We start from the raw sequence: 16,257 nt of genomic DNA, 5'->3' as shown, positions 1-16,257 counted from the left end.
ACAGGTTTTAAGAACTGCCTGAGGCTGACTACAAGGCAGGATTTTCCCCAAAATGTTATCTTTGTGAGGTCATCCCTTTGCATTTGGGTTGTTACAGGTCTCATAATGTGGAGGCTCACTCAGTTCTGTAGAGCAGCAAAGTACTGCTTGAGGAAGACACATTTACCTAAAACAGCCCTAATCAGTACTCTGGTGGAACTTCCGGGGGAGGGGAGAGTCAAAAAACCATGAAGATATAGTCATTATCCCTGGGGTGTGACCTATGACACAGGTCTCTGGACACACGAGGGGAGGTAAGTGTTGGGGAGATCACATACTCCTACAGGATCAACTTTTGAAATCCAACCATCTGAATGCTGTGCCAGTGTGTTTGGAGTAAAATTTCCAAGTACAGCACCATGCTTGAAATGCAGAAAGTCCTTCCGTATCCCAAATCCCGGGAGAATTAGGTCAGCAGACTGAAGCTGCCCAGAAATAGCCAGACTCTGCCCTGATGCCAGTGATGGAGATGATGAACTTTTTTTTTTTTTGCAAAATGAATGAAAAAGAACTGTCATAAGTTTATATATTTTGTGTAATATGTCATTTGAAATTTGAGAATGTAATATATATATAATTAATAAAATCATAAAGAATACTTGGCTTTTATCTAGATCCTCTGGAAGTTTGTCTCTGTGGGTTGGCATGAACTTGATTTGGGCTCTCTCCATTGGGGAAGTGCAGTGGCTGGAATCAAAGGCAGGCCTGGAGTGGGGATGAGGGAGCCTGCCAGGAGGCTTTGCTGTCTCCAGTGCTCTTGCCTGGAGAATCCCAGGGATGGGGGAGCCTGGTGGGCTGCTGTCTGTGGGGTCACACAGAGTCAGACACGACTGAAGCAACTTAGCAGCAGCAGCAGCAGGGGCTCATGGGCCAGGACCCACACTGGCCTGGGAGGTGGAGAAAGTGGCTGTTTCGAAGATGCTCACAAGGACTTCCCCCGTGGTCCAGGGGCTAAGTCTCCCTGCTCCCAATGCAGGGGGCCCAGGTTCAATACTTGGTTGAGGAACTGGATCCCACATGCTAACAACTAAGATTCCACATGCCCCAGCGAAGATCCCCAATGTGCCAGCGAATATCCAATGCAGCCAAGGATTTAAGAAAAAAAGCCCATCAACTTAACAGACTTAATCCAAATTTTTTCCTCAAATGCTTATGAAATGGAATGAGCGGGGCTTGGTGACCAAGGGAATGGGAAAAGGTGGAGTTAGGTGAAGTGTGCAGTGGGGTGCTGGGCAGTTCCGAGAGCCCAAGCAGGACAGTGTGGACAAGTGCCAACTGGGGTAAAAGCAATCTTTACCTGGGACTTGGGGGAAAAGCCAGGGCTCATCAGACAGCCTGCTGCTGTTTCTCTTGCTGCATTCTGGATTTCCTCTGACTTCTCCAGTTTTTCACTTCAACTGTGTCTAGTAGGCTGTAATTGACCTACCTATCGAGTTGGTGTGTTTTTTTTCTACTGTATTTTTCAGTATTCATTTAAAAATCTGCCAGGGTTCACATTTGTAGTTTCCTATCCTCTGCAGGTATTTTCAAGTTTGTCCTTTATTTCTTTAAAAAAGTGAAACAATTTACAACCTGCGTCTGATCACTAGCACCTGATGCATGTGTGGGTTTCTTTCTAATACTTGTTTCCTGCTGGTTCTCAAGGATGATGGTGATTCCTTTCCTAACTGGTCAACTTCGTATTTTGTTCATGGTAATTTCGTAAAACTATATATAACTGAAGTCTAGCATGAAGGTTCCTCCCTCCAGGGATCTGTTTGCTTCTGCCACCTACATGGGATGAGGTCACGTGGGGCACCCAAACCCAGCCTTCGAGCTCACGGGAGGATGGGATGGATTACTTCTGATTCACCTTCAGCCTAAGGGTGAAGCTCTTCTGAATCAGCTTTAACGAATTAAGGAAGAGTTAGAACCCCCACTCTGGACCCTTGAAATGACTTGTGTTCATTTCACTCCTACAAGGCCTCCAAAACTCAGGTCAGTTTGCAGTTATTTCTTTCAAAGCTCGATACCTGTCTGCACACTCAAGAAGTAGTGAATTCAGCAAGGAGTGGAGCTGTTTATCCTGGCAGAAGCTGAGGAAGGACAGATATGCTGGTTTTCCTCCATCCTCAAGGGCTGTCAGTCACAGAGAGGAAAAGCCAGGCTTAGTGAGAGCAGAGCCAGCCAGGATGACCCAGGGAGGTGGATGGGGGTGCTGAAAAATAGGCGACAGCAGGGAGCTGACTTCAGAGCCTGCTGTTAAGTGTCGCAGACGCCATTCTGATCCTGGCTTTGGGGGCTGGAGGGGACTACGTGTCTCGGAGATCCTTAGGATTTTTTGGTCTTCGCCACACACCTTTGTCCCTCAGGGTCATGTCCCCACAGCTGTGTCCCAGCCCCCTCCCATCAGCTCAGTCAACATGCTCAAGCTGCCAGAGTTCAATATTTTATTTTAAAACAATAGTAAACAATTTCATCGATTTTTCTTAAGTCAAACCACCTCACACTTGGCTTGTCTCAGGCAAAAAAAGTAAAAAATAAAAATAAGGGAAGGAAAGGAAAATGTGGGGACCGACCAACCTTCCCCAAAATTAGGCCCCTGGTCCTGGTGTCTGGAATGGCTTTGGACACTGTCTTGAACAAATGAGAAAAGAAAGCACCAAAATATTGTGCTTCAGCAGCAGGTTAATAACCTCCCTAAAGAAAAGGTGGTGGTGGCGGGGGGTGGTGGGGAGGATGGGGATCGGAACGCAGATCCTGAGCAGCCTGGTTCAGCTCTAGAAGCTTCCGAGTTTGGAAGCATCTCCTCTCCAAAACTCCATTTCAAAGAGACATCAAGATTGGGAGGAGCTGGCCTCCGAGCTGGGCCCTAGGGATCTGCGAGTCACACCCCAGACACAGGCCAGGGCGACCCAAGCAGGTTCCCAGCCTCTCGGAGAGGGTGGGAAGGACGAGGAATGCTCAGAGCACACAGAGGGCAGGCTAGGGGGGACAAGACAGTAGACACCACCGCCTCACTCCCCTCGCCAGTTCCCACTCCCTCTGCAGTTTGTTTGGGTGGAGATGAAGACGAACCGCTACCGGACGGCGGGACAGGAAAGAGCTGTAAACAGCTTGGGTTTGCTCACCCACATGTGCAGGCTCTTTTTGTCAGAGAGGGACCACTGTCTTGGGGACAGGGGACCAGAGAAAGCCCTTGTGGTGCAGGGTCGATGGGGGCAGGACACAAGGACAGCAGCGCCAGACGCGCGCTCTCTCTGGGCCCGGGCCCACGCAGGAAACACTGACCGAGGTTCTGGAACGGCATTGGCGGCAGGAAAGGCGTGGGGATGCTCCCTCCCCCAGGGCCCCCAAACAGGCCACCTCTCGGGCCCAGGGCAAAGGGCTTGGGGAGCTGACCTGGGCCCCTCAGTACGCAGGGAGGCCCCCACACAGCAGGCTCTTCTAGCCTCCTCTCCAAAATCCCATCTGCCTTTGACAAAACGCAAAAATAAATAGTGTGCATTTTTCACGCCACCTGGATTTCCTGGCCCTGTGACCAGAGGTGCGAGCCGTCCTTCTCTACCCCACACCCCAGTGCCCATGCCAAGGGCACTCTCTGCCCAACCGGGGACTGGCAGCAGCACTGCGAGGGTCTCTGGCCATGAGCCCCCCCCACCCCGCCCCCCAGCAGCAGGCCCTCCAGGGTCCTGGCTGAGGGGCTGGCTCAGCCCTTTGGTCCATGTTGTTCATCAAAATTAAAATAAGCAAAAAAAAGGCTCCACTCGGTGACTTGGATCTGTAGAGATCTCTGCTTCGTCCCTCTGTCTGTCATCCCATCCATCCTGCAAGGCATCATGCAGGCCAGATCTGGAGGCTGGAGCCAGCCATGCTCACCCGTCACTGCAGCTTCGTCCCCAGCTTACGCTGTCTGTTCCTACAAAATGGGGGGGGGGGGGGCTCAAATGAGGTGGCTCCTGGCGTTCAGTGAGCCGCCCCCTCAGCTGTCCCCTTCCTACCCCCAATCCCATCAAAATGAGTGAATGCCCGCTCCCAGGGGCCCCCGGGGTCAGCTTGAGCCGGGCCAATCAGAGCTCGTGCTTGGGGACCTGGGACTTGGGGCAAAGAGAGGGTCAGTGTCTCTGCTGGGTCTGCATCCCAGGTACTCAGCTCTGGAGTTCAAGTAGAGCCAGGGGCAGGGCTGGGAACAGGATGAGAGAACAGAGGCACGAGGGACCTGGCTGGATTCCAGAAAGTCTGGGGAGCTCCCACTTACAAGTGGGATTCTGTTATTATCAACCGAAACAGACGAGAAGATAGTCGAGTTCTCCTTCTGGGATGTATAGAAGCAAAGAGAGGGGAACTGCTGACCCAGTGGATCTCAGTACCTGATTTGGGGGTGTGAGTGTGCCTACAATGGGCTCAGGAAGCTGAGGGAAGCAGGGGCAGTCCTGTTCCCGAGAGGGCCTGGCTGAGGTTCAGATAGGAGGATGGGGCTCGTCAAGAGTCCCACCTGAAATGCAGAAACCCACCTGCACCCATGGGTCCTGTATGTTGCAGTCTTGGCCTCACCCACTGGCCAGCCCCCTTCTTCTCCTGGGCTCTGGCCACATCTGCCTCTATCTGCTGACTCAGAAGCTATAAAGCTGTTTTTCCTATGCTGATAGCATTCTCTCTGCCAAATCCCAACTCCAATGGTCCCGCTTTCTCCCACCACGCCCAGCCAGCACAGCCAAGCACCCAAGACCCGCATCACGTTCCTGCCGTGGGCTCTCAAGACCAAGGCACTGGTCACACAGGTAGGCGCCTGATTCCTTGTGACCATCCCCTGCCGGCCACTGCCCTCCTGCTCTGTGCCTGCCCCCAGCACACAGTCTGGCACAGAGCAGGGGCACGTGGAAGTTTCGGTGAACGCAAGGAGGGGCGGGGCGGCTCCAGGAGCCAGGTGGAGAGCCTGGGCCAGCTGCGGCCTCCTGCCAGTAATGGGATTGCCTGTTCTAACCCCCTCAAATCCCTTTTCCTCATGGAGACAGGGCTTTACCTCTAAGTTCATTAGGATAATATGGACCATGATGTCCTGGACACATATCCCAACTGGGGGGGGGCCTGCCCTGTAGCTCCTCTCACCAGGAACCCAGGGCTCCTCAGGAAACCTCCCAGGCTTGCATGGGAGCCCAACCTTGCCTCAGCTCCCTCTGAGCCTGGAAAGGAGCCAGGCCTTCCCCATCCCAGCTGGCATCCCACCCAGAATTTGAAGCACATGGAGAGGAGAGCTGAGTCAGAAAGCAGCAAAGTCAGCTCCATCCCAACTCGCCATGCAACCTCAGGTGCTCCAAACTCACCGTGCCTCAGTTTACCCTTCCAAAGGAAAGGGTCTAGACAGAACAGCCCCAAGGGGCTGTTGACACACAAGCCTCCCTGAGAGTCCTGGCTGCCCAGCTCTCTGGTTCTGGGCTACAGAGGTTAAAAGCATGGCTCTGGGCCCAACAGCCAAAGTTCCCAGTCTGGCTCCCACACCTGCGGTCTGCATATCCTCAGTCAAGTGACTCCTCTCTGAGCCTCAGTTTTCTCATCTGTAAAATGGGGTCCAGGGGAGAATTCAGTGAGGCAGTATAAGAAAAGTCCTTAGACAAAGGCCTGGTTCTTGGGGTGCCTTCCAGAAACGGTAGCAGTGCTGCCGAGGGCTGTGCCCCACTGAGCCAGGACCTGGTGACTGCAGTCCCCTTGACTTACCTGGCTTCTGCCCGGGTTACTGTGTATTCAAACCAGAGGACATTGGGAATAAGGCTCGTGTCTCGGATTAGGAAGAACTCAGAGATAGGCCTGGAGAGACAGACACCCAGAAAGCCAAGAACACATCAAGGTCTGTGACCAAGCCGGACATCACCCCCCACCACTGGGCCAGCAACACACCCTCCCCCTGCCAATCAGAATCTTTGCCTGACCTGTGCCCCCAGGGCCACTGAGAGACCCAGTTGGCCCACAGGTGTGACACTCGGGCAGGGGCACGGCCCCAAAGAACGTACAGCCCAGAAGGACACAGGCTACTTTCCAAGTCTCCAAGAGGCCAGGCAAGGACAGAGGCTGGCACCTCGGCTTCTGGACTGAGAAAACCCCTGGGGGAGATAGAAGCCAGGCGAGCAGGCCCTGCTCCCTATGCCCACCAGAGGCCTGGGCACTGGGGCCCTCCCCAGGAGACTGAGGGTGGGATCAGCATGTCTGGGTCCCCCCACTGGGCCCCTTGGCAGAAGGGGGCCCAGGACATAGTGCGGGGAGAGGGGACAGCAACACAGGCGGGAGGCAGTTACCAGGCTGCTATCCTAGGGAACAGCGGGGTGAGGACCTCCTGGGTGAAGACGAACCAGGCGACGGCCATCAGGCCCCCAGCGACGCCCCCGTACAGCACTTGGCCCCAGGTGTGGTACAGCAGGTAGACCCTGGGCCAAGGGCAGAGGCAAATTCACAGAGCTGGCCGCAGACAGGCCTGCACGGCCTGCGCCCCCACGCCCACCTCCCAGCTCCCCCAGGGCCCAGAGAGGACAGAGTCCTGGGGCCACACAGACTCGGAGCTGCTTCTGGCGTCAGGCCAGGGGCCACCCGCTGACGCTGCAGAGGTGAAGCGATGGTGCGGCTGGGGCATGCCCAGCCCTCGAGCTTGGGAGTGAGTCTGTTTCAGGACACGGCAACAGACGGCTGACACTGGGACCACGGGCCCCACTGAGAGTAGAGAACAAGGACTGGGTGGCAAGGGGCAGCTGGAGGCCTGGCCTTTTAACCTGAGAGGCTGGGGGCCCCCTTCCCGGCCCTGCCCGTAGGCTCCAGGGCTCGGGTCCACCACGAGGTCCCAGAATCCAGCCAGACCTCAGTGGGCAGGGGCGGGGCGGGGATGGGGGGCCTCCCCCCAAACTGTACCTGCTGTAGGAAACTAGAAAGGCCACGGTGAGGAGACCCAGCGAGAGCACGTGCCTCCACAGCAAGTCCAGGAACCTGGCATTGTTCGTTTGGTGCATTCTGGGAAAACAACCCTGTCAGGCGGCCTCAGCCCACAACCTGGGGCCCCGGCCCCTGCCCCTGCCCCCCGCACACACGGCCCCTGGCCCCCATCCTCAGGCTCCCTGGGCGCCTCCTGCCTTCGCTGGAGCTTCTCCCACCCCCAGGAGAGGCCAAGCCTCAGGCAGCGGGCATCCCAAGTGCTCGCAGCACTTTGGGTCCCCAGCAGAGCCCGGCCGGGGCAGAGGCTCACCTTAAATACAGAAAAAGGAAGGAATAGATGGAGAAGAACCACATAAACTGGGAGTGGCTGGAGGGCATCCCGTACTTGGTGCCCACTGCCGTGTGGGGGCCTGGGGAGGAGAGAAAACAGGGCGTGGTGAGGGGATACAGGGTGTCCCAGGGGGACATCTGGGGGGCTCCCGAGACCCGGGCCCTACCTCCACAGGGCCGTGGCTCCTGGATGACGTGTTTGATCAGCCAGTTGACCCCCTCGTTGAGCGCCAGGCCCCCCAGGAACGAGATCTGCCGGGAAGACGTGTGGTTGTTGGGGCCTCTGGGTAACCTGCTAGCCTCCGACTGAGCCTCCCAGCCCCCAGGGACAACCTGGAACCAGCCAGGAGGCTCCACACACTTCGAGAGAGGTGGCAGCGTGGAAGGGAAAGCAAAGCACCTGGGATGGGATGGGATGGGATGGGGAGGCCCCTCCTCCCCGGGGTGGGGCACAGGGGAGCGGGACTCACTCACCGTGTGCAGCTCCCGCTTGAATATGATGAGGGTCACAAAACCAACAATGACAAATACGGGGCTGAGGCTCAGGTAGGCAAGGACGTGGCCAGAGAGGTCACCTGGGAAGACAGGGAGGACACGGTGAGGACAGGATCGAAGACGGCCTGGCCCCCAGCAAGTCAAGTCGGGCCTGGGCCAGAGGCAGTCCCAGCAGGGCCCCAGAGGGCAGGGCCAGGTGACCGGGGGCGCCTCTGGGTACTGGCTGACCACACCACCTCAGGCACAGACAGTGTGCCAGGGTGTTTACTCAAATTCAGAGGGCCAGGGTGAGCCCTCTAATTCACAGAGCGTGAGTGTGAAGCGGGTGTGTCACTGGGCCCATTCCACAGATGAAGCCACTGAGTCCCAGAGGAGTTGCATGACCAGTCCAAAGTCACATAGGCAGGAAGGAGGCGGGATCTGGCTAAAACTCAGAGGAGGAGATGGTTGGATGGCATCACCGACTCAATGGACATATTAGCTTGAGTAAACTCCAGGAGTTGGTGATGGACAGGGAGGCCTGGCAAGCTGCAGTCCACGGGGTCGCAAAGAGTCGGAGACATCTGAACTGAACTGAACTTACCCGTTATGTCGCCAAAGCAGGAATGTGAACCTGGCTTTGTCAGGCCCCAGAGGCTGGACTCTGGACCAGGAGACAGCCCAGCAGGCACAAGGATGCCTCTGGAACACAGCACTGTGCTGAGATGGCCCCAGCCCAGCTGTGGGCCTCCAAGGAAACCTGGCACTCTCCGGACAGCACACAGACTTGGGTCTACACTGTAGACTCGGACAGGGAGCAAGGCCGGTTCTGCTTTGCCCACTATGGCCGCCTGTTGCAGTAACGGCTACCCACTGCCTCTCTACTGGCAAAAAAAATGGCCTCCTACTGGCTGCTGCCTTCTACCCCCAGAAAGGCCTGAGAGGGGAGGCAGTGTGAGGATCCTGAAGCCAGCCAACAAGAGCCAGCTGCCCCCTTGCTCAAGGGCAGGGCTGACACTGAGTCCAAAGGCTGCCCTCGCCCCTGGGGGCAGGGCAGCCACGTGGCCACTCTGGGGTCAGAGTGTGCGGTTCAATGCCCAGGCCACAACTGTGGCTACACGGACTCCGGCACGGACTTGACCTCCCTGACCCGCAGCTCTTTCATCTGTGAACCAGGGATGTCAGGACCCACCTCCTCCGCCCATGGGAGGTGTGACGTGACCAGGCCTGTGTTATGCCCGGCTTGGTCGCTGGCACCCAGGGCACTTTCAGGTTTGGAGAACCCAGCATCGAGAAATGGCCCCACCACCAGCCTGGCCTCACGCAGGCAGCAGGGAGGTACCCGCACAGAGCTGAGCCTCGCTTCCAGGCTGAAGAGATGGGCACACACCTGGCCTTGCCCACACTTACCCAGGGTAGGGCAGGCTTTGAACTGGCCTTGGAGAACCGGTCAGATAGTGCTGCCCCAGGCCCGCTGAGTGACACCGGGGTGAGGCTCTTCCCTCTTCCAGGGCTCTGTCTCCTCATCCACACAGTGGCCCGGCCCCTTCCAGCCCTGAGACTCTGGGTCTCTCAGCTATCCCCCTGGTGCCCAGGACCCTGGGTCATACAGACAGGAAGTGGCTGGCATCCGCAAACCTTTGGCCACCTCCATGGCCTGTCCCACAGCAAGCACTACCTTTGAAACCTACTGCAGATGCTCTCAGTGACTCCGGCCTCACCATTCTCCGATCGCAGCCCCTAGTGGCTCTCTCTGCCCTTGGGGTAAGTCCCACCTCAGCCGAGCTCATCACGCCCTGCAATCCTGCTCCTGCTTCCCTCTCACCCTCTGCTCCAGTTCCAGGGACTACATTCTAGTTCCCTGAATACACCGGGCTCTGCCCTACTTCTGGACTCTGGCACATGGTTTCCCGCGCCTGGGAGGCTGAGTTAACACAACATAAATTAGGCACCCACCACAGTGGCAAAAAAAAATAAGACACTTTCCTGCCATTGCAGAGCTCTCAGAATCTGTAACCAGGGCATCGTTTATGACACCACTCATTAATGGAGACATCTGCCCAGTATCCGTCTCTCTCGAGAGAGAGAGCAGGCACCATGAGTGCAGGAGTGGGATCTCTACACCCCACTCAACCCCCAAACCCAGCACAGCACTCTACACTTAACCGGGCTCTAAAATGTTAGGGCTTCCCTGGTGGTTCAACGGTAAAGATTCTGCCTGCCAATGCAGGAGACACGGGTTCGATCTCTGGGTTAGGAAGATCCCCTGGAGGAGGAAATGACAACCCACTCCAGTATTCTTGTCTGGAGAATTCCAAGGACAGAGGAGTCTGGCGGGCTACAGTCCATGGGGTCGCCAAGAGTCAGACACGACTTAGCGACTAAACAAAAACAAACTGATGTTAAATGAATGGAGGAAGGAAACAAGCGTCAGTGCAATGAGGGGTGTGAAGGAGAAGTGCAGGGGGCTCACAGAAGAATTAGCAGGGGACTAGAAGACCCCCAGAGAAGAGGCCCTCAGGCTCAGCCAGGTCTCTCCTCTGGTCCCTGAAAAGGGTCCTTCATCACAGCCTGAGTCATCACAGCCTGCTCACACCTGCCAGGTTTCTTCCTCTCACCGTGAGCACCTGGAACAGCTACTCCCTGCCCATGAAGGGGAAATCAGGAAGGTGCTGAGACCTTAAGGCAAGACTCTTCCTTTTCCAGGCTGCAGTTTCCCTCCTGTATAGTGGGTTGTTGTTGTTGTTTTCCCCCACAGTCCAGGAGTTCAGGGACATATCCATCTGTTCACCATCCAAAACACAGAGCGAGCCCAGGGCCTGGCATTCAGGAGGTGCTCCCTGGACACCAGCTGAATGAATGATGGGTGAACTGTGGGCAGGCAGGCAGATGGCAAGCTAGAGCGATAGTAGAGCCGCCCCACCCCCAACTAGAACCTAGAACACCTAGAGTCAAAGTTCTCTGGCATCCAGCCCTGGGGCCCTCAGCAGGGCTAGGTTCTCACGTCTCCGGGAGCAGGCCCTTCCTGGGGCCACCAGGGCTCACTGAGAGGACGCCTCCCGCCAGCCTCACCCGACACCCAACCATCCTACACAGAGATGGAGGTGTGGGCTTGAGAGGGTCCTGGGAAGGCGGGATCACGTTCATTGCAATTATTTCTTGAATGTTTACTCTGTGCCAGACATTGCACTCAGCATTTCTCATACCTCCTGTTTCTGATTCTCACACCACAACCAGAAGGGAGGCACTGTGATCAGTTCCACTTTGAAAAGGCACAGAGGGGTGAAGTCACTTACACAAGACCACGGCTTGAACTCTGAGCCCAAGGCCCAAGCTCTGCAGCACTCTACTAAACCGCCTCCGGAACAGATCACTCCAAGACCTGCCAGGTAGAAAGCCCTGAGCTTCTAGAGCTGGGTCCGATGGGACGCTCCAGAGGTTGTCTGCCCCCACCCCCCCGCCAGGTCCCCTGAGTTGTGGAGCAGCGCCCTGCCCAGGGCGTGTCATCAGAAGTACTCCAACAACGAAGAGCTGCCTGGCCTCGATTTGCACACTCCCAGCAATGGAGAGCTATTTCTTACGGCTGCCCAATAGCACTGTTTGCAGAAAGCAGGCACTCCCTACGCGCCGGGGAGAAAGTCCAGCCTCTCCGGCTCCGAGAATGGCAGAGAAGAAAGGCCCTGGTCCAGGCCAGTTATCCTTTCCTACCTCACCCAGACCACCACCCCATGACAGCCCACCGGCGCCCCGGGACCCAGGGGAGCTCCCCGGACGCGCAGCCGCAGACTGCGCGAGAGACGCTCACAATTTTGCCCAGCTCATCGCCACATCACTGCGCCTGCGCGGCGCGCGCGCCGGCCGAACCCCTCCATGGCTCACTATTTGACAGTTCCCACCCGGGTGCCCCGGCGCCCCCTCCGCGGGCTTGCGCCTGCCAGAGCACCAGGCACTGACAGGCCGGCCTCAGGAAGTCGTCCTCGGAGCCAGGGTTGCCTTTTACCTGCAGGATATTCGACGTGGGTGAGGGTCACCGGCCGCCATGAAGCGGGGAGCGAGCACTGTCCGTCCGCTGCCATCTTACCCGGAGACCGGGCTTCGCCCAGTAGCCAATGGGGAGCCAGGGGGGCCGTGGTCCTGACCTATCACGCCGGAGAGGCTCCGCTCACCCAATCGGAGACCGATACAGGTAGCGGCGCAGCCATTCAGCGTGCAGGCCGTGGGGCTGGCCCTAACGGCGAATCAGAACGCAGGGCCCCTAGGAGCCTGTTAGCCGTCCCAGCCAGCGCCCAATCCGGGGCGAGCGCAGGTAAGTGCCTGACCAATCAGAGAAGGGCAGGGTTTCGGCACACACCGGGGGGGCAGCACAGCCAATCAGAAGGTGAGACCGGCTCGCCGTGTGGGCAGGGCGGGCCAATCAGCCCCTAGCTTGGGGGGCGTGTTAAACTTTTGGTGGGAGCTTTGGTTTTGCGGGGACCTGCGCGGAGTGAAAACTGCCTCAGTACTGTGATCCCGCCCGGGGTCTGCATGTGCCTGGGCTCCCGTCAGAGCGCGTGCTCGAAAAGGGGAGGCAACCTCGGCACGTTAGGGTCTGAATTCATCTACTCTTAATTATGAGAGTAAACTGAGGCCAAAGACTCAAGGGAAATTTATTTTCCTTAGTCCTTTTTAATGACCGGCAACAGGACAGATCACACAAGACGGACGACCTTTCTATTAAAGGTGGGAGGCGGCGTGGGGGAGGGAAATCCCTGGGCGGGATGCACAAATCAGCCCCCCAAGATGCTTTATGGGACAGAAGCTTAACTAATGCTGAATCGATGCATAATTAAAATTAAGAGACTCCGTCCGTCGTTGCATTCGGTTAACACTGATTCAGTCACATTTATGCTGCTTAATGAGGCATCTTGGAAGCAAACACCTATATCTCAGTTTTCCCAAAATATTCCTCTCAGTGTCCTACATGGCATTGCATGAATTAACCAGGGCTTACCGCCCACCTCTCCCTCTCCTACCCTCACTATCTCTCCGGCTAGATTGCAGTGCTTACAGTCCAGGTAAGGTGCCCGGCTGCTCTTGTCTACTATCCTTTGCACATGCTGTCCTGTCTGTTTGGAATGTATCACTTCCTCTGCCCTCCTCTGCCTGGCCAAGTCTGGCTCAGGTGTCTGATCTCACTTAGAGGTTTCCATGGCCAGGAAAGGGGCTTTCACTGGGCTCCCACCGTTGCCTCCCCTCTCCTACCCCAGCACTGACCACCGCTGGACTGTAACTGGCTCCTTGTCTGTCTCTCCCAGTAAACAATGATTCTCTGAATTCATGCAGCTGCCAAGATCAGCTTGTAGAAAATGGGGCCTGCTTGAGCAACTTCAGCTGCATGTGACAAATTCTGATCAATTCTCTTCAAAACTTTTATTCTACAAATATTTTCTAATTTTCCTTGTTATGGCTTCTTAATACACCCATCATTTAAAAGTGGACTTTAATTTCCAAATAGACGGGGTTTAAGGTATCTTTGGTATTAATTTCTCATTTTGGTATTCAGATCAGTTGCTCAGTTGTGTCCGACTCTTTGTGACCCCATGAATCGCAGCACGCCAGGCCTCCCTGTCCATCACCGTCTCCCAGAGTTCACTCAAACTCACGTCCATCGAGTCGGTGATGCCCTCCAGCCATCTCATCCTCTTTAGTCCCCTTCTCCTCCTGCCCCCAATCCCTCCCAGCATCAGAGTCTTTTCCAATGAGTCAACTCTTCACATGAGGTGGCCAAAGTACTGGAGTTTCAGCTTTAGCACCATTCCTTCCAAAGAAATCCCAGGGCTGATCTCCTTTAGAATGGACTGGTTGGATCTCCTTGCAGTCCAAGGGACTCTCAAAAGTCTTCTCCAACACCACACTTCAAAAGCATCAATTCTTCGGCACTCAGCTTTCTTCACAGTCCAACTCTCCAATCCATACATGACCACTGGAAAAACCATAGCCTTGACTGGACCGACCTTTATTGGCAAAGTAACGTCTCTGCTTTTCAGTATGCTATCTAGGTTGGTCATAACTTTTCTTCCAAGGAGTAAGCATCTTTTAATTTCATGGCTGCAGTCACCATCTGCAGTGATTTTGGAGCCCCCCAAAAATAAAGTCTGACACTGTTTCCACTGTTTCCCCATCTATCTGCCATGAAGTGATGGGACCAGATGCCATGATCTTCGTTTCCTGAATGTTGAGCCTTAAGCCAACTTTTTCACTCTCCTCTTTCACTTTCATCAAGAGGCATTTTAGTTCCTCTTCACTTTCTGCCATAAGGGTGGTGTCATCTGCATACCTGAGGTTATTGGTATTTCTCCCAGCAATCTTGATTCCAGCTTGTGCTTCTTCCAGCCCAGCTTTTCTCATGATGTACTCTGCATATAAGTTAAATAAGCAGGGTGACAATATACAGCCTTGACGTACTCCTTTTCCTATTTGGAACCAGTTTGTTGCTCCATGTCCAGTTCTAACTGTTGCTTCCTGACCTGCATATAGGTTTCTCAAGAGGCAGGTCACGTGCTCTGGTATTCCCATCACTTTCAGAATTTTCCACAGTTTATTGTGATCCACACAGTCAAAGGCTCTGGCATAGTCAATAAAGCAAAAATAGATGTTTTTCTGGAACTCTCTTGCTTTTTCCATGATCCAGCGGATGTTGGCAATTTGATCTCTGGTTCCTCTGCCTTTTCTAAAACCAGCTTGAACATCAGGAAGTTCACAGTTCACGTATTGCTGAAGCCTGGCTTGGAGAATTTTGAGCATTACTTGACTAGCGAGTAAGATGAGTGCAATTGTGCAGTAGTTTGAGCATTCTTTGGCATTGCCTTTCTTTGGAATTGGAATGAAAACTGACCTTTTCCAGTCCTGTGGCCACTGCTGAGTTTTCCAAATTTGCTGGCATATTGAGTGCACTTTCACAGAATCATCTTTCAGGATTTGAAATAGCTCCACTGGAATTCCATCACCTCCACTAGCTTTGTTCATAGTGATGCTCTCTAAGGCCCACTTGACTTCACATTCCAGGATTCTGGCTCTAGGGGAGTGATCACACCGTGATTATCTTGGTCATGAAGATCTTTTTTGTACAGTTCCGTGTATTCTTGCCACCTCTTAATATCTTCTGCTTCTGTTAGGTCCATACCATTTCTGTCCTTTATCGAGGCCATCTTTGCATGAAATGTTCCCTTGGTATCTCTAATTTCCTTGAAGAGATCTCTAGTCTTTCCCATTCTGTTGTTTTCCTCTATTTCTTTGCATTGATTGTTAAGGAAGGCTTTCTTATCTCTTCTTGTTATTCTTTGGAACTCTGCATTCAGATGCTTGTATCTTTCCTTTTCTCCTTTGCTTTTCGCTTCTCTTCTTTTCACAGCTATTTGTAAGGCCTCCCCAGACAGCCATTTTGCTTTTTTGTATTTCTTTTCCATGGGGATGGTCTTCATCCCTGTCTCCTGTACAATGTCACGAACCTCCATCCATAGTTCATCAGGCACTCTATCTATCAGATCTAGGCCCTTAAATCTATTTCTCACTTCCACTGTATAATCATAAGGGATTTGATTTAGGTCGTACATGAATGGTCTAGTGGTTTTCCCAACTTTCTTCAATTTAAGTCTGAATTTGGCAATAAGGAGCTCATGATCTGAGCCACAGTCAGCTCCCGGTCTTGTTTTTGCTGCCTGTATAGAGCTTCTCCATCTTTGGCTGCAAAGAATATAATCAGTCTGATTTTGGTGTTGACCATCTGGTGATGTCCATGTGTAGAGTTTTCTCTTGTGTTGTTGGAAGAGGGTGTTTGCTATGACCAGTGCATTTTCATGGCAAAACTCTATTAGTCTTTGCCCTGCTTCATTCCGCATTCCAAGGCCAAATTTGCCTGTTACTCCAGGTGTTTCTTGACTTCCTACTTTTGCATTCCAGTCCCCTATAATGAAAAGGACATCTTTTTTGGGTGTTAGTTCTAAAAGGTCTTGTAGGTCTTCATAGAACTGTTCAACTTCAGCTTCTTCAGTGTTACTGGTTGGGGCATAGACTTGGATTACTGTGATATTGAATGGTTTGCCTTGGAAACTAAGAGAGATCATTCTGTCGTTTTTGAGATAGCATCCAAGTACTGCATTTCGGACTCTCTTGTTGACCATGATGGCTACTCCATTTCTTCTGAGGGATTCCTGCCCACGGTAGTAGATATAATAGTCATCTGAATTAAATTCACCCATTCCAGTCCATTTTAGTTTGCTGATTCCTAGAATGTCGACATTCACTCTTGCCATCTCCTGTTTGACCACTTTCAATTTGCCTTGATTCATGGACCTAACATTCCAGGTTCCTATGCAATATTGCTCTTTAGAGCATTGGACCTTGCTTCTATCACCAGTCACATCCACAACTGGGTATTGTTTTTGCTTTGGCTCCATCCCTTCATTCCTTCTGGAGTTATTTCTCCACTGATCTCCAGTAGCATATTGGGCACCTACTGACCTGGGGAGTTCCTCTTTCAGT

General features: G+C 53.9%; 1 protein-coding gene across 3 annotated transcripts; it reads right to left on the bottom strand.

The window, feature by feature from the left end:
• Positions 1–2,451: 2,451 nt before the first annotated feature.
• DOLPP1 (dolichyldiphosphatase 1) lies at positions 2,452–11,834 on the bottom strand. 3 transcript variants are annotated; one of them, XM_040225356.1, is made up of 8 exons: positions 11,738–11,834; positions 7,738–7,838; positions 7,431–7,515; positions 7,244–7,343; positions 6,913–7,011; positions 6,309–6,437; positions 5,734–5,823; positions 2,452–3,937 (listed from the first exon to the last, which is right to left on the bottom strand). In XM_040225356.1, exons 1-8 carry the CDS (start codon positions 11,811–11,813, stop codon positions 3,901–3,903), a joined length of 717 nt encoding a protein of 238 aa, XP_040081290.1. In that variant the 5' UTR covers positions 11,814–11,834; the 3' UTR covers positions 2,452–3,900. The 3 variants fall into 3 exon arrangements, 2 of the variants coding, with proteins under 2 accessions (XP_040081290.1, XP_040081289.1); XR_005718467.1 differs by adding an exon at positions 4,389–4,513 and having other exon boundaries at positions 3,856–3,937; positions 7,431–7,838; XM_040225355.1 differs by having other exon boundaries at positions 7,431–7,838.
• Between the last annotated feature and the right edge of the window lie 4,423 nt (positions 11,835–16,257).

The sequence above is a fragment of the Oryx dammah genome, unplaced genomic scaffold, assembly GCF_014754425.2.
Source record: "Oryx dammah isolate SB20612 unplaced genomic scaffold, SCBI_Odam_1.1 HiC_scaffold_25, whole genome shotgun sequence".
NCBI classification, from domain to species: Eukaryota; Metazoa; Chordata; class Mammalia; order Artiodactyla; family Bovidae; genus Oryx; species Oryx dammah.
This window is presented reverse-complemented; position numbering and strand designations above follow the sequence as displayed.

Coding starts and splice junctions, on each gene's coding strand:
- DOLPP1 (XM_040225355.1), bottom strand. CDS start 11,813: ATGGCAGCGGACGGACAGTGCTCGCTCCCCGCTTCATGGCGGCCGGTG. Junction 7,344..7,430: donor GGAGCCACGGCCCTGTGGAG/GTAGGGCCCGGG, acceptor TCTCCTCCCCAG/GCCCCCACACGGCAGTGGGC. Junction 3,938..5,733: donor GTAACCCGGGCAGAAGCCAG/GTAAGTCAAGGG, acceptor CCCATTTTGTAG/GAACAGACAGCGTAAGCTGG.